Below are 26,545 nucleotides of genomic sequence, written 5' to 3'. Positions count from 1 at the left end.
AGATAGTAAAACATGGATGTGTGTGTGTGTGTGTCACTACCCTAATGTGCCCCATCCCATTTCTTGTACATGTCGACCTAACCTGCCCCCTGTATGTCTACGACTAGTGCTTCTGGGCTGATTGGCTGTATCAGTTTCACTCAGCAGCCCACGCTCACGCACACACACATAAACACACACAGAACCACACACCTTTAGAGACCAAGCCCTTGTAAAGGCACCTCCTCAGGGACACGCTGTGAAATGTATTCCTTGTTAGGACTTGTGTGTGTGCGTGGGTGTGTGTGTGACTGTGTTTGCCTGCTTTTCTTCAGCTGTTTCCTGCCAGTTCAGAGACCAGCAGACTGTGAAGGTCTCTCCTTCTGCAAAAATGCCATTGATTTTCTGCTCGGAAAATATTAGGGAAAACTAAGGAAGATAGTAATTGTGATGATATCACTGTAGGGAAATTTGATTTTTTTTTTCTTTTCTTTTGCCACTATAACCTGATACTCTCTCCTAACAAAGCAGATACTGCATAAACCACTACTTATGCTGTGTTGTTCACACAAGATATACTCTGCAAGCACTTGTCTCCACATTTAATGGTATCCCGGATACAATATTTTCATGGATTATGGTTCCTGTTTACTCTTTTGTTCCTACATTCTAACCACAAATCAAACCAAAATAACTATGAGCAAACACCTGCCTGTAGATATTATTGACTAGTCATAACCATGAGCAAAACTGCAAAAGTGTGAAATAGCAAAAGGGTGAAATGACCAACACCCAAGTTGGCAAAAACAAGCATAGGAAAAAACATTAAAGGGTTTGCAAGAAATTACTCGAATGCTTCGTTCTTTTTCTGTTGACAAGCCGATGCATTATAACCACTATTTTTATGCAGCAGTTTAAACCTCTGAATGGATCACTGTACTCCAATTAACCTAAACAATATCATAACTATCAGTGAATACATATTGGAAAATCTAAACGTTTTATATACATTTATTTATTCATACATTCATTTATTTATACTTTTATTTATTTATTCCTACATTTATTTCTGTATTTCTACATTTCCACATTTATTTATTTATTATTTTCTGTCTCCGAATGTTAATGAGATGGGTGGTTCTAACATTTGTCTTCAGCAGCATTGGTTAGAATTGTGTGGATGATCCCGATCCTGCTGCTACTGCCTGGACTCCGGTACCGAAGTTCTTTTGGTAGACACAATGGAGGGTTCTCTTACTGCCATTGCCAATGATTGAAGGTCATTGGCAAATGGTATTGACCAAAATGACTACCTCCATTTTCGTTGTGCACGGGTCATGGAGGATTTCAATCAGCTCCAAGCTGAGATGGATGTGGAGGTTGACTCCACTATATTGGACTGTCTGGAGGAAGTTGGCCGCCAACTTACTTCGGTAAAGTTAGAAAGATATTCACAGATTCGGCTTTTCCGGATCAATAACACATCAGCGGAACATTGCCTCTGGAAAACCAACACCTCTCTGCAACCACAGCAAGGCAGACAGTGAGCTACAATCGTATTTTCCTCAAAACGAGCCTAATACTGCGCTGGGAGACTTGCATTGGCCTCTATGCAGAACTCGCTGCTCCTCAAATGCGCAGGGACCGTCTGCAAATTGCAACACCAGAAAAATATGATGGAGAAATATTCAATAAAGTCGCCAAGGAGAGGTGTATTGTCATTAAAATCATTGTATGTGTATGTGATGTCACGTTTTTCATACTACATTTCTTGGATCGGAAATTAATACTTAAACAAAATTGGAATTTCCCAAAGACTATAGCCTAAATAGTCAAATATTCAGTAAAATATGCATAAAATGGTCAATAACTCCACTATAGCATGTTGTAGTGCCAACAAACTCATAGCACACATAGAGCACTTCATCTTGAATCTTTTGAATACACATAACATTGCCTTTATTGATGCAGACTTGTTTATACTGATAATAACTCTGTATTACAACCAAATAATATTAAAGTTTTCCTTTACTGTTTGCAGTGTGTCACAACCTGAGATCGGACGCCATTACATGAGCACACAAAAAAAGTCTTACAGCTTGTTCATGCAATATGACATAAAATAAAATCACAATGAATAATAAAAATCCCAATATTAAAGAAGCCCTTACAGCTGCACACAAAATCCGGTTCACCTGAATACCATTTTCTGTCTTGTTTCTGTGTCATTGTTATGTTTATTCAAAAGATTCAAGATGAGGTGCTCTCTGTGTGCTGTGAGTTTGATGGCACTAAAACATGCTATAGTGAAGTTATTGACCATTTTATTGACCATTATTACCTCAGTTAGTTCCAAGACTAACTTAACCTCATTTCCAAACTCCTTAAGATAATCCTTGGTTCTCAAACATGGATAACATTGCACAGTAATGTCGCATCACTCTTTTGGTCATGGTTTTCAACCATCTTTGATTCACTTGTTTATATTGTACATAGCCCATTAGTCTTCTTTATTCTTTCATTGTGCTTGGTAGTTCAGTTAGGTTGCTTTAGCATAGTAAGGAGTTTGTTGATGGATTTGAGTTGACGTATTTTTGTTAATAAATTCTTGTATTTTATGAAATTGTGTGAATTCATTCTGTGTGTGTACAGAGTTTTGTTGTTTAGTATTGCCAGAGCTTGGCTCATCCCTTTCAATTTTGTCCTAATACCACTGTCTTATTGGGATGGTATTCACAGGACAACCCTTAACAGACCAAAGTCAGTCAGTCAGTCATTTTCTACCACTGCTTCTATATTGGGTCGCGGGGAAGCTGGTATCTATAGCCAGCAGTCTATGGGCGAGAGGTGGGGTACACCCTGGACAAGACGGCAGTCCATTGCAGGTCCAGACCGAAGTATATTTCAATAAAATAAAAAAGTATTTATATTAAATATTAAATAATATAGTCATAATCACAACAGTATAAAAAAACTTTTCTTTGAATTTAAATTAAATTAAAGTTTCTGTCCTGGATAAAGTTTGCTTTATAAAAATATTATATTTATATATTTTTAATATTTCTTGATTTTGAACATAATTTTTTCTGTGTCAGTTTTGTAAAATTGCCAAATTTCATTTGTCGACAAGTTTAAATTTGTCTCCTCTGTAGTGATTTAGCTGTTTTTATTCTTTTAACAAAATCTCCTATGCAGAAGTGTTCAAAAGGCAACCAAGTATTAGTTATTTTTCATAAGTTTATAGGTTAAATCAGATGATTTGAAAAACAATTGAACCTAGTGTTTATGTGTAAGGTTTAATGTATGTATAAATAGAATATTTCCTTAAATATTATTTTACTAAAATAATGGTGGCAGATTTAAACACTGAGAAACACTTAACCAAAAAGTTATTGACTAATTTGGCAAAACCATTCTTTAAATATTATTTTAATAAAACAATGTTTTACTTACCTTCTGATTTCACATTGTGATTGGTTGTTTGAAGATATATAAATTGCTTTCCTTAATTAGTTTGAAACTAATTTCTTGTCATTCCTAAATTCCTCAAGGTAAATCTTGGTTCTTAAAAATAAATATCCACATTGAACTGTCATATTATTGCATCAGTTTTAGTTGTTCTCTTGTTCCTTTATTTGCACATAGTTCATTAGATCTTTTTTCCTTCATTTTGCTTGGTAGTTCAGTTGAATTGTTCTAGCCTAGTAAAACGTTTGTTAACCGAAATATGTTTAACTTGCAGTTGAATTGTTGTTGTTTAAAAATTCTTATATTTTGCAGAAGTTGTGGTGAATTTATTCCATGTGTGTGCAAAGTTTGCTGTTTTGAGAATGCCAGTGCTCGAATCACTCATCTATTGTTCTAATGCCTCCACCATATTGGGCTGTCTGACAAAAGACTTGATCCTGGAGAATAACATCTTTCTTTTAGACCATCCCACATGTTCCCGTAAAGATTTTAATAAGGAGCTTATGTAGATAATGTTCACATTCATTGCTGATCAGTTCATCAAACCCACTTGATTAGCAACATCCTAACTTAAAACGTTTAATTCCTGGAGACACTGAGTGTTACAAGTGCAATAAATCATGCACTGTTTATCTTCTAAGTTTGAATAGGCCTCATTTTAGGACTTGGTTCAAACCAAATTATGCTTCAAAAATATAATTGCATATCCAGAATCACTATACTCCATTCACTTGGCTCTAAAAAAAAAAACATGATTACATTTTGATTCCATATTGTTTTTCATATTAATCAAAGAAGACCAACCTGCACCGAAGGCAAAGAAGAAGCTCTTGTCTGGTTGCTCCTCTAACAGGGCTTTGACCCTCCTGCCCATTCTCTCATTCCTCTTGTAAATTAGCTCCAGTCGGAAGTAGGCATCAATTTCCTGGGCAGTCACCTGCTCACTAGGCAGCAAGGTCACATTGTTGAAATTAGGCACCTTTGATTGAGAATGAAAAGTTGAGTCATTTCATTATGATTCTTTGCGTTTTATTTGTCAAAACCTTGATTTAGACTTTTTAAATAAGATGTTTTCTTTTTAAAGAACAAACTATTACTACAAAAGCTAACATTTTCCCTAAGAAAGAAAGAATGTTGAGAGGAATTGAGTAGAAAAGAAGGGAGGGTGAAGACTGAGGTCAGTGGTGAAAGTAAAAGGATAAAAGGCCATGCCAGTGAGAAAAACAAAACGTTGACAGGTTAAGATGCCTTTCAAAAGTCTTAAGCAGTGTTACATTAGTGGTAAGATAAGATTGGATAAGACATTCAGAAGACAGACCTGTGAGGTGTCATGATTAAAGATGATGGAATTGAGATCCCCACAGTTGTAGTGTCTGATTAGGTCCTCGGTTGTGTATGGGACCTGGAGGTTTCCTGCTCTCAAAGACTCCTGCTGCATTAATGTCTGGTTCAGGGCAAAGATCACCTGCAACAAGGAAACAAAATATAGATTTTTTATTTTTTTTTACTCTGGTCTAGACCCAAAGTCTTCCTTCCTTCTAGAACATAATGTATAATTTCAACACAGGTAAGCTAACAAAATATCCAACTACGTCATGCCTTGTATTAGATGATCCATTGTGGAAGTACAGAAGGCCAGTGGCTTGGCTTAAGACATAGCTGAATGATATAGTTTAAACTTTGAAAAGCCAGACATGTTCTCTTTCACACCAAGCCTTTTAAAATTTAAAGTGTCATTTACAGATGGGTTCATTGTATACCATTAGAAACCACTAGTTCAGGCAAACCATTGTTACTGTCTCAACACACAAGTCAAGGTAACTTGAATCACTGAGTTAGGCCTGTATCATGAGTGCGAGTAGTATATGATATTGAATATAAATAAAACAGTAGAACACATAATATGGACAATCATGTTTTTTTTGTAAAAGTAGTACCCATAATTCTCATGAAATCTTAAGTCTTAAGGGTAGTCAAGACTTAAAGTAGATGTTTTCCAACTTTACAACCTTAAACTAAAATACGTGCATTTGCTTTCTTTTAGTAGGCTCTAAGTTAAGTAAAGTGATCTCAGGTCTTTCTATTTATGCTTGCTAGTACTTTTTGTTCTTTTTTAGCAATTAAGAAATTAACCATTGCATATTCTTAAAGGCAACCATTAATTATTATGTTAACAAAACACTTTCAATTCTTGTGTGTTAAATGCTGATCTTGATTAAGATTATTTAAAAAAAAAACAGCATCCACAAAAAAAAAAAAAATCTTTGAATTTCTGGTAAGAAATAACTTGAATGTCAGGCTGTACATCTCTAAATGGTGTGCTTTGCTCCAACTGATCTGAAATACATTGTAAATATGGGTGAATACACATTAGAAAGTCCAAAGATGGTTTGTGCTATAGATATTAGCCAAAACATTTAATCAAATTGTTGAGTCAATATTTTAAAATATAGGCTATTGTACTGAGAACCAAACAAGACTTTTTTTGATAAAACCTGTCTGCACTATGATTGAGGTCTAGTTGTGTGAGGGTAAATTGGCTAGGGTTTGGTGTTACAGCCCCGCCAAGTCTGCAGAATATGATCAGTATCGCAAAGATCCACTTACAATGCAAATATACAAAATAGCACATTCACTATCATCCAGTCCATTGTCTCCTACAAAAAGAGCAACTCCTTTCACCTTAGCACCTCACTTCACTGTCTCCTTGTTATGTTTCCAACACATACACATACATAGGCTTAACCTTACCCGAGTGAAACATTGATCTTCATTTCCATGAAAGAGACAAGTTGTATGACTTACTTGTTTCTCAAATTTCATTCGAAGGGAACATGTTTTTTCATAGGTGAAGCTCTAGCACACTACACAGTTATCGGCACTCCTGATAAAGATGTGTAAAAAGTCTTGAGATAAATTAATCTTTACACTGACATTATACTGATGTTGAAATGTAAGACATGACAGCATGCCATTGAGCAGATTGTCATTACCACTGTCAGATGAATGACATAGAACTTGAATTGTGACACAGACGTTTGGACAGCTACGTAAGTTTACCTTGCAACCACACATCTTGAAGGCTCCAAATAGAGGTTGCAGCAAAGTGGCATGTTGTGGTCACCGTGTATTAAATAAAGCTTATGCATGTAACATGGTCGTATGGGAGGCATACCAGTGAAAGCCTTTTCAGTCCTACCATCACAATGGTAATTGTGTTTAGTTTCCTGAGCTTCGATGGGATTTTTACAAGACCCTCTGTCAGATGAAACTAAGATCTAACATTTCAGCAACAAACATTCCAGGAGGATTTACCATAAAACAAAGACTATTTGCAGAAGCTCATAATGCCAACCGCTGATTATGATAGAGGATTTGTTATGCTATGAAACTGATTCTCTCCCATGGACTTTGTGAAACTTTGTGAAAAAGAGGGACATTGTATACATCTTTTCCAGGGGTGACTCTAAATGTTGACAATGTAAATGCAGCTGCAATTTGGCTGAATGTTTTTTTTGAGTTTAGTGCATATTTATGTTTGATATGTATTCTTAGGCATGCGTATTGTAACAGATTTTGATTCAAATACATTTTGTTTTGATACATAAATGGGGATGCTAATCAGGCAGACCAAAGCAACAGTTTTTTTTCTATGTTCAGTATCCTAGGGTGATCCGACAACACTTTTTCATTGGGTCGTCCCATTGTGGGACCCTCGATGTTGACGAGGAGAGCCGGGCAGCGGAGAGCAGATGCCTTCTCGTCATGGGACAAAGAACCCCTCCGTCACCCTCTCTTCTGCGCTCCTTCCAGCTTTCATCAGCCGCGCATCAAAGTGGTGCTCTGCATATGAAAAGTACCCTGTCTTTATTCTACACAAATTAGCCTATCACCGCCCCTCCCCAGCTCATTTCACAAAACCACCCTCACATCTGTGCCACGTCCGTGAAGGAAAGCCCTCATCTGCAGGGTCTCCCCTTTTTCTCCACTCTCTACTCTTCTCTTTCTCTGCTCGACATGCCTTTCAGCCCCTTAAATTATGGCTGCAAGCACAGGAGGAGGACAATGAAGTGAGATCAGTCAAATATCTGTATATTAAAAACCAACCAACAAATAAGAAAGAAAATTATAAAAACTACAGAAACAAATGTAAGGAAAGAAAAAAAAACATTATTTAACTAAATTTGGTTTTGTGTGATCTCTGTGATCTTCCTATTATGTTAGTGCACTTAGGGTCAGTGGGTCCGTTTTCCCACTGGGCTCCTTTCTTCAGGTCCACTTGTTTCTTCTCCTCCACTGCAGTCCTCTAACCCGCCGCCCCTCTTGCTCACACAGGGAGACACACAGACACACCCCTAGCTGATATCAAAGCGAGCGGAGCCAATGAAAGTCAATAATTGTGCTTTGTTATGGAAATGTCCCCTCTTGTTGAAATGAAGTGGGGTGGATGTGCACGTCTAGAGCAAACATCATCACAGTTAGATTCCCACATGTGGAGATTTGGAGTGTTCAGTGGCTTAGTTGAAAGCTTGCGCTCTGGAGTGTGTTAGCTTAATGTTGGATTTACCAAACAGACTGGAGAGAAAGCTTTGTAGAGTGTCTTTAATGAGGCACTGCATCAGTTACAGTTAGAAAATTATTATTTTTCTGGGATTGTAAGGAGCACTAGCAACAATTTTGGTTAAAATCTTATAAAGAAAAGCCCTGAACACAGCTGAGTGCCTATGCAACAAACACATTGTACTAATGACAATGAAACGTGTTTTGGCGTAACTAAAGCTGACAGGCCAACCGGGCAATGGAAAAATTTTCCATCATGCAAAATAAACAGTTGCAGACCTTCTGCTGAGATCTTTTCAAATGACAGGTAATCAAAGGACAATAATAAAAAGGCATAGAGAAAGTTAAAACATATGTGCAATAGCATCTCAATCATGTAATTTCTAAACGTACTTTGTTCTAAAACAGAAAGAAATGAAAAACAATGCTGTCATTCTTTTACATCACTTTTTTTGTCTCACTGGAAAGACTTTGATCACTGTCTGCTATGTTTGTAATCTGGGCTTTTGCACTTGCATTTTATGAGATTTGAAGCATAACTGGCAGTGTGTATTTGCAGCACAAAGGTTGTCAAATTAAGTCATATTTGTTTTAAATTTGGGTCATTATCACTCTGTGCATACGCGGTGTTTTATGCTGAAGTAGAAAAACTAGTTTGCACTGTATGTAGCATGATGTGCAGTTACCATTCACTATTAAATGCAATAAAACTTCATATTATATGGTCTCATCCTTTAGTGAATGATTTAACAAAATGGGAATAATTTAGTAAAGACAACTTACGTGTTGCTTATGCCCATTTATATGCTAAGTGACCAGGGTAAATCACTTTAACAAACAGATGTTTTACCAAGGGTGGACTGTGATTTTTCCAATATGGCCACAAACACAACTGAGACTGTTGTTGAGGGCCAAATCATTGGCTGAACACAATTTTTCCAAATGTTTTTCAGAAAACGTAACCCTAACTCTAACCCTAAACCAGTCATACTGGGTTTAACCTGTGGACCTTATATTTTACAAGTGTGATTGTAGGGGTTGATTTTTTTCTACTTGAAACTTGGAAATTCCAGTCTTTAAATGCAAACTGTGTACACCAGATATCTTCAACCTCTTTAAACTGTGGCATTTAATTTAAGTAAAACTACAGCATTGCCATTCTATACATTTGATAATATAGAATATGTAATATGCTTTCCGGCTATGAACATCTACCACAAATTGTTTGGACATGTCGAAAATGTTTGTGGCATAAGCGTCACCACATATTCAGTACTGCTGCAAAATGTACGGAAATGTTAAGCAAACATTGCAGCAATGACTTGATAACTGCTTAATTTCATCCTATCCTATGCGGACACTATCTCTGCAATAATAAAGATTCACACAGCATGACATGCCGAATGCTTGAATAGGAGGGGAAGTTGGACATATTTTACGATTATTTAATCTGAAAACATTTTGACCCTTTGGGGACACTCATTGACTGTGTATAGTGTTAAACTTTCATTCCCAGAAAACCAGTTGATAAGTACAGAATACCAGTTAAAATACCTTACACAGTAACAAACTTTGAAATATTCACTCTTTACCCCAAAATAGATACACTATAAGCAACGGCTATGCAGTTTCACTGACAGGTCTTGAAGTTTCAGGAAATGTACTTCATATTTTCACATAAAACTCAGAAAATTGGTTTTAGATATGCCAGCAAATGTTGCATAGCAAGAAACAGTATGATAGCAGTTTAGATAATGAGGTAAATGAACAAAATCTGGGCTAATTAATGGCACCAATACATTTACTCTGTACATAAATGAACAGTGAATAAAAACTGTAGGATTTTTATCAAAGTAAATGAGGGCACTATAATGTGAACAACATGTAAAAATAATGGCATTCTCCTTGTATGGTAAAGCCTTCGGCGAGTTCAGGCTCTTCTAATTGCAAGCGCTGGCACTGGTTTTAGAGCGATTTAGTAACTTAATTTCCAGTTCAGTTTTAATGACATACTAAAGAGGAGCATGTGTCTGCCTGTATGCAGCACATCTTTCTGTGTGGGAGTTTTTCTTTGTCTTATGACTGATAGTGTGTCTGCATAAGAGTAGAAAACCATGTGTTGTAACAAGTGTTTCAAAGCACACACACACACACACTCTCTGCTACAGCTGATTCAATGAGCCTTGGCTTTCTCCCAAGTACAAATGAAGACTTCCAAACATTGCTCCATTTCCCTTTGTCTTTGTGATGTTATCATAGTAAAGCAACTCTTCTTCTTTCTGTCTTGTACACACATGAAACTGTTTAAGACAAAGAGGAGTTCAGTGATTTCTACCAGAAACCGGCAGAGGGAAAAAAGTCAAATCAATTAGACAAAGAAAGAGTAAAGAAAAAAAAACTCACTTCTGAAGTTACTATTGAAGCTTCACAGGACAACACCACAGGGTGTTACATTTTCCACATACTTGAGCCATGTAAAAGTTGACACACACAGAGCCTTGATTTTATGTTCATATCACTTTGAACTTGCCAGTATGAACTAGGGATCCAACTGTAGATATTGTTAGAAATCTAAATGGACGTTTGTCTCTACCTACAAAGGTACACTTAATCTTTAGTAGAATAAACTAAAGTAAACCTTGGACATCTGCTTGATATTGCAACACATTGTTGCAAGACGCAAAAACACCATGGTTAAACACACTCACACTAAAGGTCAATTTCCATGAATGCATGTTTTTAGACTGAGGAAGAAAGTTGGAATAAGGGGAGAACATGATCACTCCATATAGACATTCTCAAGATCAAGACAATATCTCTGTGTAGCCTTAAAAAAGCCTATTAAATGGCATCTTTGCTTTTAAATGTAATTTTCCTTTTGATTCAATGCCATGCCATCTGACAGAGATGTAATGAGTTTCCCTGTCAAGTGGGAATTTCCCTTGTGCTTCTCACATGAGGTTAGTACTAAGAAGTATGTAAACTGAAGAACATTCTTCTAACATTTAACCCAACTGGACTATGCCTTCTGTCTCTCTATGGAAAGATAGGAATAAGATGGGCACTAAAGCTTCTCTTACTGGTCATTAATCATGCCATGTACATTAAAAAAATATTTTACTTGGGTCTAAATTTGAACAAATGAAGCACATTTTGTGAAAGTCTTATCACATCTAAAGTACATCAAATTTGATGTGCCCCTATTTTGTATAGTGTGTCCACAAGGATTAAGGGTATAAAAGTTACAGTGTACTAAGGCATCAGCACAGAGTAGGTTACATTTGCCATCATATTACCATCTTGTTTTTTATTTTATTTTCCCACTACTTCCCAACTACACTTAATGATTGCCCTACTATTTGAGGATACAATTTAAATACTCTATTCCCAGTCTGTAAGGGCCTGTTAGTCAAACCATATAATTCATCCATGAAATTGAACCACAAGGCAGATATGTAATAATGTGACAGAGGTATTAGAAAATGTAATTTATTCATTAGACAGTTTTGCTAAAAAAGTGCTATCACAAGATGAGAAGGTTCATCGTGCCTTAGTGAAATGTGGTAAAAACTGTTTCCTATTGTAGATATCAAAGAGCAAATATTTTTCAGTTTTTTCACATTTTTGAAGAAATGACTCCAATAGTTTGTGGGTTTTGTGGCTTCCAAAATGCACTCAGTCTTATTTAGCAGGCATACGCAGACACGCACACACCACATGCATAAACCTCTCATCACTGCACAAGCTTTCACTTTCAGGCTGAAAACCTACCATTTAAATACAAATACACGCACCTGTCAAATTGAGTTATCTGTACTGATTCTACACTCCATACCTCCACCATCACCCCCCTTCTCTGTCTTTAAACCTTTCCTCAACACTTTCTCTTTACATTTCCTCCTCCTGCACTACACCTCCGCTCTCATTCACAAATGCATCTTTCTCCTATTCCTCCCTTCCTCTCCCTTTTGATCCTATTTATCCAATGCATCTCCTTCCATCCATCTCTCCCTCCCTCCCTCTCTCATTTTCTTCTCCTTTGATCTTATACATCCCCTCTATCAGCCAGGTCTTTTAAGATTTGACCTCTACATTCCTCGGGTCACTAATGACCTCCTCACTGCGTTTCTGTGCTTCCGTGCATGTAAGTGTGCACACACCTGTACAAGATTAGGTCTTTTGTCTGTGTGTTTGCATGCTGGTGTATATGTATGTGCATCTACTGTAAGTGTGAGTGTGTGCCTAAATGTTTCATCATCATGGATTATGGCAGCCTTCACAGAGCTCAAAGAGGACCTTTGAAGATAGGTTTATTAATATTTTCCAATTCGAAGCAAAAGAAAGGAAATATGGGGCCATGATTTCCTCCACAGGAGAGACAAAAGTGGGAGTGAAAAAGAGAAACAGCCAAGCCACATAGGGAAAACTCCCCAGGCCTAAAGCTTTGAAAGTAATGATGGCCAAAAATTGTTTCCCCCCTCTTTTTGAAAGGAAAATCCATCCCCAGACATAATTGATATATCCAATTCCTTTTGATCGTCAACATTTCAATCTATGAATGTTGACAGGAGCAACGTTGTCCAGCAGGCAGACAGCTGAAGTTTGTGTATGCGCAAAAAGCTTCTTTCCTTTCCAAACATGTTTAAGAAATTTGGCTTTGACTGGAAAGGAAATGTTTTAAAACTCTACTAGCTTTTAATTGTTTTCTGGAATATTATTTTGACAATTTAGAAAATCAAATAAAACAAGCATCAACAAGATCCAAAATCTGACATTGTTAAAAAATAAGAAACAACACAAATCACATACAAGTATTCACAGCCTTTGCTCAATACTTTGTTAGCAGTCACAGCCTTAAGTCTTTCCGGGTATGTCTCTACAAATTTGGCAAATTTGTTTTTGGTCATTTTCTTCAACATGCTTTTCTGCAGATCCTCTTCAGCTCAGTTAGGTTGGGTGGTCAACGTCAATAGACAGCTATTTCTAGGTCTTTCCACAAATGTTGAAATTAACCTCGACTGTGGCTGGGTAACTCAAGGCTATTCACAGACTATTCCTGAAGCCAGTCCTTTGTAATATGGGCTGTCTGCTTTGGTTAATTGTTGTGTAGGAAGATCAATCAATAAATCCAACTTTATTTAACAATGAGGAATTAAAAGTGAAATACATGAATCAGTTTTAGAGGCTGAAGAATTTGAAAACAATTGTGTAGATTAGCAAGTAGACACTGGAGATATTTGCATATTGAACATGTAGAAAGGTAAAAGGATGAAATAAAAATTATAAAAAAAACACTAAAGTTAATACACTACATAATTGTCGCTTTAATCTGAGGTCCAGGACTTGCGGGAGCTGGTTTCCTTTAAGAATTTCTCTATATCTGGCTGCTTTTACCTTATCCTCTATGTAGACTAATTGCCCAGTTCCTGCCTGGGAAAAACTTCCCAATAGGATACTAGTCACCACTATGCTTTACAGTAGGAACGGTGTTAGCCAGGTGATGAGGAGTGCCTGTTTTTCTCTTGACATGACATCTGAAGTTCACGCCAAAAAGTTATATTTTGGATTAATTCGACCAGAGAATTTTGTTTATCCTTGTCTGACAATTTTTTAGGGCCCTTTCTGCAAAACTCGAGTTGATGTGATTCTATTGAAAACTTCAAGTCATGATCTGTGTGAAGTGGAGTGATTCCTAGCCAAGTGTGAAGCAGTTAGGATAAAGATCAGCTCCTTTAAACATCATGTCATTGTTCTTAACTGGCAGAAAAGTGGATCACTGCCACCAGGTTGGGGAACAGTTGCTGCCTCAAGCAGAATGTACTGGTATCTTGGTCACTGGTTATAATATGATTGAGGAGGAGTTGGATAGACAGATAGAGGCTTCATCTGACACAGTGTGGGTACTGCTCTTGTGTTGACTTACTGATCCATGTGGTTAAAATTACCTTGGGATTGGGCTCAATAAAGGAGTTTGTTAAGGTGGTATGTGCATCTGATCAGAATAACTGGGTGACTCCATTTGGCAGCTTTCTGGGTATGTCCCACTGGGAGGAAACCACCAAGTAAACCAAAACATTATTGGAGAAAGTATATATCAGTTTTAAAACATCCCACCACATTACACGTTAAGTAGGTTGAAAGAAGAGATTTGTTGATCAGGCTCTGAATAGTGGATACCAATTTGCACATTGCTGACCAATTCACAAATAAGGAATTTTTGCGATTACAATTTTCTGTCTAAGGACTTTAACAATTGCAAATGTATTTGAGAAAACCTCGGTTTATTTCAACAGTTAAATGTAACATTCATAAAATAACAACATATAATTTATAAAATGTTGAAGCCTTGAATCAAACAGAAATTTTAAAAAAAACAGGATTTTTTTTTCAGATGGGGTAGTTACTGAATTTGATTATCTTATTAATCAGGTAAAACATTTGAAATTGTACTGTATTTCACTTGACGATCTCCAAGTTAATCAGTTAATAGTCAAACAAGAAAAACTTGTTTGATTATGTTTTGTGATTGTAAACAGTTTTGTAATTGGTGCATCACTTGTTAAAACTTAGAAATGCATTTAACAAATTTATTGTGAGAATATGTTTATATTTCTGATGTTTCATATAGTGTTTTCTTTAAAACATTCAAGTCAAAATGCACAGTGTTGTTTCATCATATCAATTAATAACAATAAATTAATTTAATGTCAAACCCTTTAAGTCACACTGACATCTGTAAAACTAGGAGCCATCACTCAAACCACATCTGAGTGATGGCTGATGTGAAAGTGTAAAAGCTCTCTTCGTGTCTTTCTTATTATGTGTTTTCTATTTCTCTCACTTTGTGTCTATCCTAAGCCCACCTCTCTCACTCCCCTTCTCGGCCTCCCCCTTGTGTCCTATAAAAACATTCTTGCAGGGTGCATTTACCTTGGTGCCCGGACACAGCCAAATATTTAGGCTGTCACAGGGAATCAGTCTCAAACCAAATAGCCCAATGGTTTAAGGCGGTGTTTTTGTGTGTGCATAATGGGGTTGTGGTGACTGAAGTGCCAACTTCTGAACCCTTCACACTTTCCTGCTTCACAACACCCTGAGCAAACTGTGCAATGGTATTTGCAGATATCTGCCACTAAGATCTACTGTGTGATGGTCTATTACAACAGGTGATTACCTGCAACTTTGAGAAAATCATAAAGTATCTGGTGATAATTTGGTGATATGATTTTCAAACTCAGGGAGTGAGGGTACACATGACAGCAAAGACTAAATCACCTGTGTTCACAATCTCACTGTGACCAAACCAAACACAAGCATTTGTAAGACTGGGAAACCACAGACATTCACAGCATATTGTCCCTTAATTCTATTTCTAGCAATCATTTTACATTCTATTTTTTTTCCTGGGCCGATATGCATGCGCAAATGACAAAACAACAGGACATCCATTCACTTACAAACATCCCGCAAATCTTACCTATGCAGCAAGCCACATGAAAAATTTACACATAATCTAAACTGCTGTTGACTTGGGAAATTGACAGAATTTAGGTAAAAACACATGGAGAATAATATAGTGAACCTTAGAACAAACATATACTGGCCACTGCATGGGGTGATAACACATGATAATATTATATCCTATTCAAATGTTGGTGACAAACACATCACTGACACAGAAGACTGCAAGTCCAGCATGGGCAGAACAACAAAGATAAAGGATGCTTGTTAGTTATATTTTTATAGATTTGTTGTAGATGAAATAATGTGCAAGGAGCTAGATTCTACATGTGTAATATTTCATTCAGGGACCACAAAGACACAAATAATAGGCAGACATCCTGGTGAGAGATTACTTATTTTGTTCTACTCTTCAAATACACAGTTGACAAATCAGCACACTATGTTAATCAACAGTCACGCTACTTTATTGGACCTTGAAGGGCACCCGTTTGCCTTCAGAACTGTGTGAATTATTTGTGACGTAGATTCAACAAGGGGATGCTCCTCAAAGACTGCGAACCATATTGACATGATAGCATTGGGAATTGTTGCAAGGTGCACATCCATGATGCAAATCTCACAGAAAATTATATAATGTCATCAAAAAGGGATGCAGACTGTGGACTCCAAATTTACAGAGGGACTCAAAGCATGCAGAGAAAATCTCCCCAACACCATTAAAGAATTTTTTATGTTTATACTGTACATTATACTGTACATTTATATTTTTTAAACTTGTCTAAAAACCTATTATTACTCATGGACCTTCAACAAAACTGTGACTTGATTTTACCCTACTTTGTTTTGGTATGTATTTTATCTTTTTTATTGTTTGGTTTTTACTATATTTTGTATTGAGCTTTTAAGTTATTTTTATTGCTGTGTGTTTAGCTTGTTTTTTCTTATCCTATCCTCCTGTTCAGCACTCTATTTCAGCTATGGCTGGTGTTAAAGCACTTTATAAATAATGTTGATGATGATGATGATGATGACACTACCTTCTAAATGTCACAGTTGAAATCAAGACTCATTAGACCAGAATGCATTATTCCAATCTGTGGTTGTCTGTTTTTAGCGAGCCTGTGCAAATTATAGCCACAGTTTTCTGTTCTTAGCTGAAAGGAGAGGCCATGCATGTGGTCGTAAGTTGCCCATCTTCTTAAGGATTCAGTGAAGGTATTACACATGTCAAACTAGTGTCCATTCTCCTTTGACTTCTAACATCAACAAGGCATTTTTGTCTTCACAACTGCCGATAACTGAATAATTTCTCTTTTTTGATCACTCTGTAAAACTCAGAGATAATTGTTTGTGAAAATCCCAGTAGATTAATGCCTTATGAAATACTAAGACCAACCCATGTAGCACCAACAACAATGCCACATGATTTAACATCAATCATCATTTTGTTGTTTTAAGAACACTCAATTGGACATGTAAAAACTGTAAGTACCAGCTGTGTTATAACCAGAAAACTGTTCATGTGGGTAGAGCTCCCTATAAAAATCCCTCATAAAGGATATTTATGTTCTTCAATCTTGATTGAGACAGAAATAAGTGACAAACTGTTTCCTGAGTCCCAGAACATGTAGTTTATTTGTCACAAGAGCAGTACCTCTGTATATGAATTTTGAAAGAATCAGACAAGCAAACAAGGGAAAAGCCAAGAGCAACATTTTATGGATGTCCATATAAATAATGAAATAAAGATTTTGTGGACTAAGAAAATTATAATCAGATTGTTTATAACCCCATTTATTTATTAGTATTTAAAAAATTACAACCTCATTTTGCATTTGGAAGACTAGTTACTTCCCCATTCTGTAAGAATGAAGAATCCAAGACAATATGTCTCCTACAGCAGAGAATGATCAGTGCGATTTCATTCAGGCATGTTTTTCTGAGCATTGAAAAAAAGAAAAACAGCAGAAACCATGTTCAGAAACACATTTCTAACTTTTGACTCTGCTGAAATCAGAAAGATGCAACAGGAAACTAAAACCCACAATCTTGTTTATGAATATCTGCAATCCACTCAAACCACTGGCCCTGACTCAGACCTACAAGCCGGTGAAGCAAACACACACAGACATATTAAACATATTAATACACGTGTAAACACTTTGAAGTACTTTGCACCACTTCTATTGCTCTGAATAAAAACACCCAAAACACAATATGCTTTCATGTACAAAAAGCAGCACCTACACATGCAACAACACACAATAAGAATGGGTTTATGTAATGGAAAATGGGATCTAGTATCCAAACCATCTGAGAAATAGATTTGGTTGTTGTGCTGACAGACTGATTGGCAAGGGACAAAAGGGGATGACAGAGATAAACATAGGGTGAAAAACAGTTTTAAGAGGCAAACAGAGGGAAAAGGTTGTGGACTGTGACTGCAAATGAAGAAAAACAGCAGGTGTTAGAGAGGCAAAGGTAAAAAGCTCAAAAATAACAAAGAGAGAGAGAAAGCGAAAGATGTGGTTATAGTTGTTAAGAAATCCTCTCAGGCCTGCTGCCTGACCACAGACACGTAAACAGTCAACAAAATATGAAAAACATCCAAACTTTGTTAGTGTGTTTGCAGCTCAGTTTTCACAGATGCGTCCATTTGCATTCAATGAGGATACATGCATAAACAGGAACGTGTCGTGTGAAGTGAAGACCAAAACAGCAGCTGACAGAGCTACATAACAAAAAGCAATACACCAAAAAATAAACAATTTTAAGTAGGAAAAAAGGTCTGTGGAGAGTGAAACAGTGAGTCAAACAAAAATGGAAAGATGAAGGACACTTTAAAAGTTTCACAGCTTCACAAAAAATGGTTAGATATTTCACCATGAAGAAACTCATATTATATTAGTCATATTGACTTAATCTCCAGTGGGTCTATTCTTCTTTACCTAATCTCTTTAGTAGAACATGGAGAGGGAAGGAAAAGGAAACAAAACTGAATCGGCTTTTTGAAAGTTATTAGAAGTGCTGCATCCTGCTTAATGACTAACTTTGCACGGTATCTTACTATTCAAGTGGAAGCTTATGGGTCCTCAGAATTCACTGGCCTGCAGCAGTAACATTTAAACACATCCAGGTGCCATGGAGTGTGTGTCTGTTACAAAGAAGCTCCCCCACTGTTCATCAAAACAGCATCGCAGTGATTATTTTTGAGGTTAAACTGAGTTGTAAACTCTTTAAACAGGCTTAAAGATTAAGGAAAAACTGCATTTTGATTGTATTAATAGTTAAAAGGTAAACATTTCCTGACTTGTAAAAGTGCTGTTCTTGAGTGTAAGTACACACCAGATTCATACATGATTGAACCCATTAGTCTTTTTATCTTTCTTTTGTTGGGTGAGTTGCAGGTGCAAGGTGGGAGTACATGAGATTGGCAGCTTAATTAAATCAATTAATTGAACATCAATCCTATGCTTGGTCCACCATGTTTGTTCCACCATTTTCAGGAACTAAATAGGGCCTGCCAAAGCAATGCATGGAGGCAATGAAATTCTCTGTGTCATGCATTGTATTTATGCACCTATTACTATCCACCTCAAATTTAGATTCTTTATTTATTTTTTATCGGTTTACATTAATGTAAACATTAATGGACCGAACCGTAGGCTTTACCCACACAGTATATATCAAAACCTGCGGCTCAGACTCGATATGTGTGCTATTACTCTTATTGGATTTTCGCATTACCATAGTAACGTAATTGGTCAAAAACCATGCTCAGAAATCCCATCAGAATTAATAAAGAAGGATCAATCATCAGAATTCAGTATTTTTGAGGCTTCGTTTTGTCAACATACTTTAACCTACAAACACAGTTTAACTTACTGTTTGTAGAGAAACCCATCATATTTTCAGAAGTGAAAACATTGTGTTTATACCTGCAAAGATTTTTTCACATTTAGCATTGCAGTGCCCCAAACGTTGTGGGAAAAACCAACTGCCAGAGTGGAGATGACAGTTAAAAAGAGTGGAGGAAGGCATTCTTTTTTTCTGGGAGGATGACTTTTAACTTGCCCTCACGGCCATAAAGTTTGATCTACAATCACCATTTTCAGTCAGTTTGTAGGATCAGGTCTCTGCTTTCCAACAATGTCTTTGTAATTGCTCTAGGTCTTTTTTTTTTTTTTTTACTTGTTCTGATCACCAGGAGTCAAAGAATGCTGAATCTCTTTCTCAAGTATTTAAGATGACAATTTGACCAGGAGGAGCACATCACCATTACAGCAGAACACTGCCACTCCTGAGGGAGGAGAAGGCCAAAGCTTGGCCCTTCAAGATCAAAGTGACAGATACTGTACATAGGAATGGGTACTGAATTCGGTACTTTAATAGGTACCGACCGAATTCCGTCGGTACTACCAGGTGCCGATTCATATAAAATCAAAACGGTACCATGTTTCAATACCTAAACGCATCATTGTGACACTGAGGGAGTGGGCAGGTGAACACAAGCTCCTGACAGTGGACAGAAAAACATGCCACTAAAACCTAGAAAGGACGCAAGGATATCTGTGGTTTTAAAAAAGCATCAAATTTAATTTTGATGGCAGCACTTCCTCTCCTGCGAGCGGCAGCAGGACTAACTCTCCTACTCCTGGTACATATGGCAAAGGTAGAAGTACACAAAGTAGCCCAAATGTGTCATGCCCTGCCACTTGACACGCAGAAAAAGTCCAGTCACCACGGAAAAAAAGTTTTTGACCTGGCTTGGCTGTCGGAGGTGACATTATCCCCCTGGAAAGATGGAGAAATAATAAAGATGGTGAGACAGGTAAAAATGAAAAAAATATACAGGGGTTGGACAATGAAACAGAAACACCTGGTTTTAGACCACAATAATTTATTAGTATGGTGTAGGGCCTCCTTTTCAATTCAATTCAAATTCAAAAATACTTTATTAATCCCAAAGGGAAATTAAATGTTGTTGTAGCTCTGCAGGTTTCTTCAAAGAGCCGTTGTAGATGCTGACGGCTGTGGGCAGGAAGGATCTCCTGTTGCGCTACGTCTTACAACATATCTGAAGAAGCCTCTGACTGAAGACACTTTGTTGTTGTAGGACAGTCTCATGAAGAGGATGCTCAGGGTTCTCCATAATGTTCTTCATTTTATGAAGAATCCGTCTTTGCACAATGATCTCCAGAGGTTCCAGAGGAGTCCCCAGAACAGAGCCAGCCTTTTTTATCAGCTTGTTGAGCTTTTTTAAGTCCCTGGCTCTGATGCTGCTTCCCCAGCAGATGATGGTAGAAGAGATCACACTCTCCACAACAGACTTATAGAAGATATGCAGCATCTTGCTGCAAATACCAAAGGACCTAAGCTTCCTCAAGAAGTACAGTCTGCTCTGTCCCTTTTTGTAGATGGCTTCACAGTTGCATCTCCACTCTAGTCTGTTGTCCAGGTGAACACCGAGGTATTTATACTCCTCCACCACCTCCACTTCTTCTCCCATGATAGAAATAGTGTTTGACTTATTCCTGTTCCTCTTAAAATCTACAATGATCTCTTTTGTTTTAGTCACATTCAAAATGAGATGATTGTTTCCTCACCATGCCACAAAGCGGTCCACCACCTTCCTGTACTCAGCTTCTTGTCCATCTCTGATCCACCCCACAACTGCAGAATCATCCGAGTATTTCTGCAGATGACAGGAGTCTGTCTTGTACTGGAAGTCTGAGGTGTACAGAGTGAAAGGAAATGGTGAGAGTACAGTCCCCTGTGGTGCTCCTGTGCTGCTGACTACCTGGTTAGACACACAACCCTTCAGTCTCACAAACTGTGGTCTGTTTGTCAGGTAGTCTTTGATCCAGGAGATTGTTGAGGCCTCCACCTGAGTCTTCTGGAGTTTCTGACAAAGCAAATCAGGTTGGATTGTATTAAATGCACTGGAGAAATCAAAGAACATGATCCTCACAGTGCTACTGGCTTTGTCCAGATGACAGTGGGTTTGTTGAAGCAGGTGTATGATGGCATCTTCAACTCCAACTCCATAGCGATAAGCAAACTGAAGGGGGTCCTGATGGTTTACTGTTTGCTTACTCAAGTGGGCCAACAGGAGTCTCTCTAGGACCTTCATGAGGTGAGATGTCAGGGCAACAGGTCTATAGTCATTGAGGACTGATCGGTGAGTTTTCTTTGGTACCGGAACAAGACAGGAGGTCTTCCACAACACCGGAACCTTCTTCTGGACCAGGCTAAGGTTGAAGAGGTGCTGCAGAATCCCACATAGCTGCTCTGCACAGGCCTTCGGGACTCTAGGGCTGACATGATCTGGACCTGCAGCCTTATTCCGATCCAGTCTCTCCAGTTGCATCTTCACTTGACTTCTTGAGACACACAGGTGGAAGGGGGAAGCAAAGGGAGCATCAGCATCTTCTGATATGTTTGAAGGCAAACATGTAGAAGCAGAAGGGTCTAGGGCTGAGGTGGAAGATAAAAAAGGTGAGGTGTTACTGGACAGCTGTGGGTCCTTTGGGTCAAAGGAAGGTGGAATGTCTGTTTGGCTGTGAGCAGGAGAGGAAGATGCGAAGCTTGTTTCTGAACTGAACCTATTGAAGAATGTGTTCAGTTCATTGGCTCTGTCCAGACCTCCATCGGTCTGATATTCCTTCTGCTTGAAGCCTGTGATCTTCTTCATCCCTGTCCACACATCTCTGATAGTTTTGCTGGAGCTTGCTCTCCAGCTTCTTCTTGTACACCTCCTTGCTGTCTCTTATCTTGACTTTAAGTTGCTTCTGTATACTCCTCAATAATTCTCTGTCTCCCTCTCTGAAGGCTCTTTTTTTCTTGATAAGAAGGTCCTTCAGGTCACTGGTGATCCAAGGTTTGTTATTCAGGAAGCATCTCACGGTTCTGGTGGGGATGATGTTATCCACACAGAAGTTTATATAGTCAGTTACACACTCAGTCATGGCATTGATGTCCTCTCCATGTGGCTGGCACAGTGCGTCCCAGTCTGTAGCCTCAAAGCAACCTTGCAGAGCTTCTTCAGCTTCATGTGACCATTTTCTCACAGTCCTCTTTATTACAGGTTGTCTCTGAACAAGGAGCTTATATTTCAAGCAGAGAAAAACAAGATTGTGATCTGATTTACCTAGAGGAGGTCTTGCTGTAGAGATGTATGAGTCCTTGACATTGGCATAAAACAAATGCAATGTTTTGTTTTCTCTGGTAGAGCAGCTGACAAACTGTTGAAACGTTGGAAGTGTAGCAGAGAGTGAAGCATGGTTAAAATCACCAGAAATTGGCACAAAAGCATTGGGGTTTTGTGTCTGTAGCTTAGTAACAACTGAGCTGATGGCATCACATGCAGTGTCGGCAACAGCGGAAGGTGGAACGTGAACTGTTGCCAAACTAACACTGGTGAACAGCTGCTCCCGGTTGTAAGAACAACCCTGTTGCCATGGCAATGCATCATAACAAATGTCCAAAAATAGAAATTCAATTAAATTCAAAAATACTTTATTAATCCCAAAGGGAAATTAAATGTTGTTATAGCTCATATAACATATTATGTAGGTTTCTTCAAAGAACCGTTGTAGATGCTGATGGCTGTGGGCAGGAAGGATCTCATGTAGCGCTCCGTCTTACTGCAGATCTGAAGAAGCCTCTGACTGAAGACACTCTGTTGCTGTAGGACAGTCTCATGAAGAGGATGGTCAGAATTCTCCATAATGTTCTTCATTTTATGAAGAATCCGTCTTTCCACAATGATCTCCAGAGGTTCCAGAGGAGTCCCCAGAACAGAGCCAGCCTTTTTTAACAGCTTGTTGAGCTTTTTTAAGTCCCTGGCTCTGATGCTGCTTCCCCAGGAGATGATGGTAGAAGAGATCACACTTTCCACAACACTTATAGAAGATATGCAGCATCTTGCTGCAAACACCAAAGGACCTAAGCTTCCTCAAGAAGTACAGTCTGCTCTGTCCCTTCTTGTAGATGGCTTCACAGTTGTAGCTCCACTCCAGTCTGTTGTCCAGGTGAACACCGAGGTATATATACTCCTCCACCACCTCCACCTCTTCTCCCATGATGGAAATACTTTTTGACCTATTCCTGTTTGTCTTAAAATCTACAATCATCTCCTTTGTTTTAGTCACGTTCAACATGAGATGATTGTTTCCACACCATGCCACAAAGCGGTCCACCACCATCCTGTACTCAGCTTCTTGTCCATCTCTGATCCACCCCACGACTGCAGAATCATCAGAATTAAAAGTATTAAGAAAAATCCTCCAAGCTGCACAGCATCCGACACCGGTGTGAACAGTCGTTCAAAAAAAATCAACTGTATCCACCACAAGAGGAATAGTTCCCAAAAAAGAATAAATCAGAATCAAAAGTAACAGAGCTACTCCAACCTGTTGCCACCTTGAGCGGCGCAATTCTAGATTTTTTTGCGGCCAATACAGCATCAATTTGTCTTGGGAATGACATATACAAGTCCTGCACAGTAGTCAGAGGGATTTTAAGTCATTTTTCTTGCAGGATAGTGGCCAGGTCACTACGTGATACTGGCGGAGGAAAACGTTTCCTGACTCTCTCCTCCAAAACACCCCAATCTTTCACCAGTCTTGCTGTGTGTATTGGTGCATTGTCATCCTGATACACGCCACCGCATTCAGGATACAATGTTTGTACCATTGGATGCACATGGTCCTCAAGAATGGTTCGGTAGTCCTTGGCAGTGACGCACCCATCTAGCACAAGTATTGGGCCAACTGAATGCCATGATATGGCAGCCCAAACCATCACTGATCCACCCCCATGATTCACTCTGGGCATGCAACAGTCTGGGTGGTGCGCTGCTTTGGGGCTTCTCCACACCGTAACTCTCCCGGATGTGGGGAAAACAGTAAAGGTGGACTCATCAGAGAACAATACATGTTTCACATTGTCCACATCCCAAGATTTGCGCTCCATGCACCATTGAAACCGACGTTTGGCATTGGTATGAATGACCAAAGGTTTGGCTATAGCAGCCCGGCGTGTATATTGACCCTGTGGAGCTCCCGACGGACAGTTCTGGTGGAAACAGGAGAGTTGAGGTGCACATTTAATTCTGCCGTGATTTGGGCAGCCGTGGTTTTATGTGTTTTGGATACAATCCGGGTTAGCACCCGAACATCCCTTTCAGACAGCTTCCTCTTGCGTCCACAGTTAATCCTGTTGGATGTGGTTCGTCCTTCTTGGTGGTATGCTGACATTACCCTGGCCAAGACTTGCTGTCTTGGTCACAGATGCGCCAGCAAGACGTGCACCAACAATTTGTCCTCTTTTGAACTCTGGTATGTCACTCATAATGTTGTGTGCATTTCAATATTTTGAGCAAAACTGTGCTCTTACCCTGCTAATTGAACCTTCACACTCTGCTCTTACTGGTGCAATGTGCAATCAATGAAGACTGGCTACCAGGCTGGTCCAATTTAGCCATGAAACCTCCCACACTAAAATGACAGGTGTTTCAGTTTCATTGTCCAACCCATGTACATCAAAAACATTTAAGGTTCCAAGTTACATAAACAGCTAAACCTTTCTTGTACATATATTTATCCATGTAAAGCATAGATGGACCGATCAGGCTTTTCCTGGTGAGACCGATTTATGGTTTTCTGTGAGTTGCGAGCTGCCGATCTTGATTCTTACTCATGCTAATTTTGTTCTATGTACCATAACATATACACAAGAAAAAAAGGTGCTGGAGGTTGTATGATGGAGGTAATAGTTTTTAAATAGAAATGCACCAATCAATCAATCAAGGGATCGGAATCAGCTAATTCTCCCTTCATCAGCCGATAATCACTAATTTGCAGTTCCAATGGTAAATAGTTTGTTGGACTCTAAACTAATATCGCCATCAAAGAAATTGTGCAATTATGGAATCGATCAAAACAGAAATTATGAAAGAACTCAGAGACAATCGGTATTAGCAAGGAAAAATCTGATCGTACATCTGTTTAAAAAAAAAACAACAAAAAAAACATGCTTTTGTCTGATGTGTTTATAGACTGAAAATGGAGGGAGTTTTTTGTTTTGATGAATGGGGAAAAGAATTGTTACTTTTAGTGCTTGATCTACTGATTGTCAATCTGGACAGTCGAGGGAAAATTGGGTAATTGGGATAAATGATTATCTGATTAAACAGAGAATTTGTAATGTGAAGACATATACATTTCTGAGTTCTAAACATGTGACATGTAAACTACTTCTATATATTTTGGAACTACGCTCCTTTGTTTTTTGAGATCATCCATCAAATGTAAAACAACAAACAGCAGTTTCTAATTTACCACACAGGGTGAGCATCACTTCTCAGAAGTATTATATCTCTGACTACAGAGATGGAGACGGGAGCTTTTTCCGAGCAATGTATACATGAACGAGTGGAAACCACGTGACTGAGGTCTGACGACTATTCAACACTGTAGTTTAGATTTAGATTTCTCAAATTCCTGTAGATATAGACATAAATACAGTAGGTAGAAGATAAATAATAATTTCAGAGTGTTTTTCGTAAGAATGTCCTGTCGAATATGTAGACAGCTTAAACAGGCTGCAGTCAGAGGAAACCACGGGCCCAGCCATTTATATATTCTTCTGAGTGTGTCTGAATACACACTGACCTGATAAAGCACAAGATTTTGTCAAGGATGAAGGGACAATTTTCGTCAGCTTTAAATCTACGGCTACAACACCTGCATTCAGCACCATTAGAACGCCTGCATCCATTAGCGATTTTGCACCCATATATACAAATCCTTCAAAAAAAGCAGGCACATCAGAAAATATTGGTCGAACCAATAGTATTTTCGGTACACTGAACAAAACAGCCCCAAGCCTGGCCAGTTTGAAAGAGCAGAGCAGTTGGCAGCAACTAATATTTGATTTCATTTTTATGCTCCATCTTTGAAGCACCATTTTGATTTTTATCTATGACATTTGCTGTAGAAATAAAAAAGTACTTAGTTAATTCATAAACACATTTTATTTGCAGGAATATCACACACTGCAAAGTAAAAGG

The 26,545-nt window shown here is 38.3% G+C and overlaps 1 protein-coding gene across 1 annotated transcript in view; it reads right to left on the bottom strand.

Moving 5' to 3' along the window:
- trabd2a (TraB domain containing 2A) overlaps positions 1–26,545 on the bottom strand; it is a 90,071-nt gene that overhangs the window by 38,252 nt on the left and 25,274 nt on the right. The window contains exons 3-4 of the mRNA XM_047372050.1: positions 4,766–4,912; positions 4,252–4,426 (exon numbers count right to left, since the gene is read on the bottom strand). Of these exons, the coding sequence (XP_047228006.1) occupies positions 4,252–4,426; positions 4,766–4,912 (322 nt within the window). The remainder of the gene's footprint in view (positions 1–4,251; positions 4,427–4,765; positions 4,913–26,545) is intronic.

Source organism: Girardinichthys multiradiatus, chromosome 8 (assembly GCF_021462225.1).
Source record: "Girardinichthys multiradiatus isolate DD_20200921_A chromosome 8, DD_fGirMul_XY1, whole genome shotgun sequence".
Taxonomy (NCBI): Eukaryota; Metazoa; Chordata; class Actinopteri; order Cyprinodontiformes; family Goodeidae; genus Girardinichthys; species Girardinichthys multiradiatus.
This window is presented reverse-complemented; position numbering and strand designations above follow the sequence as displayed.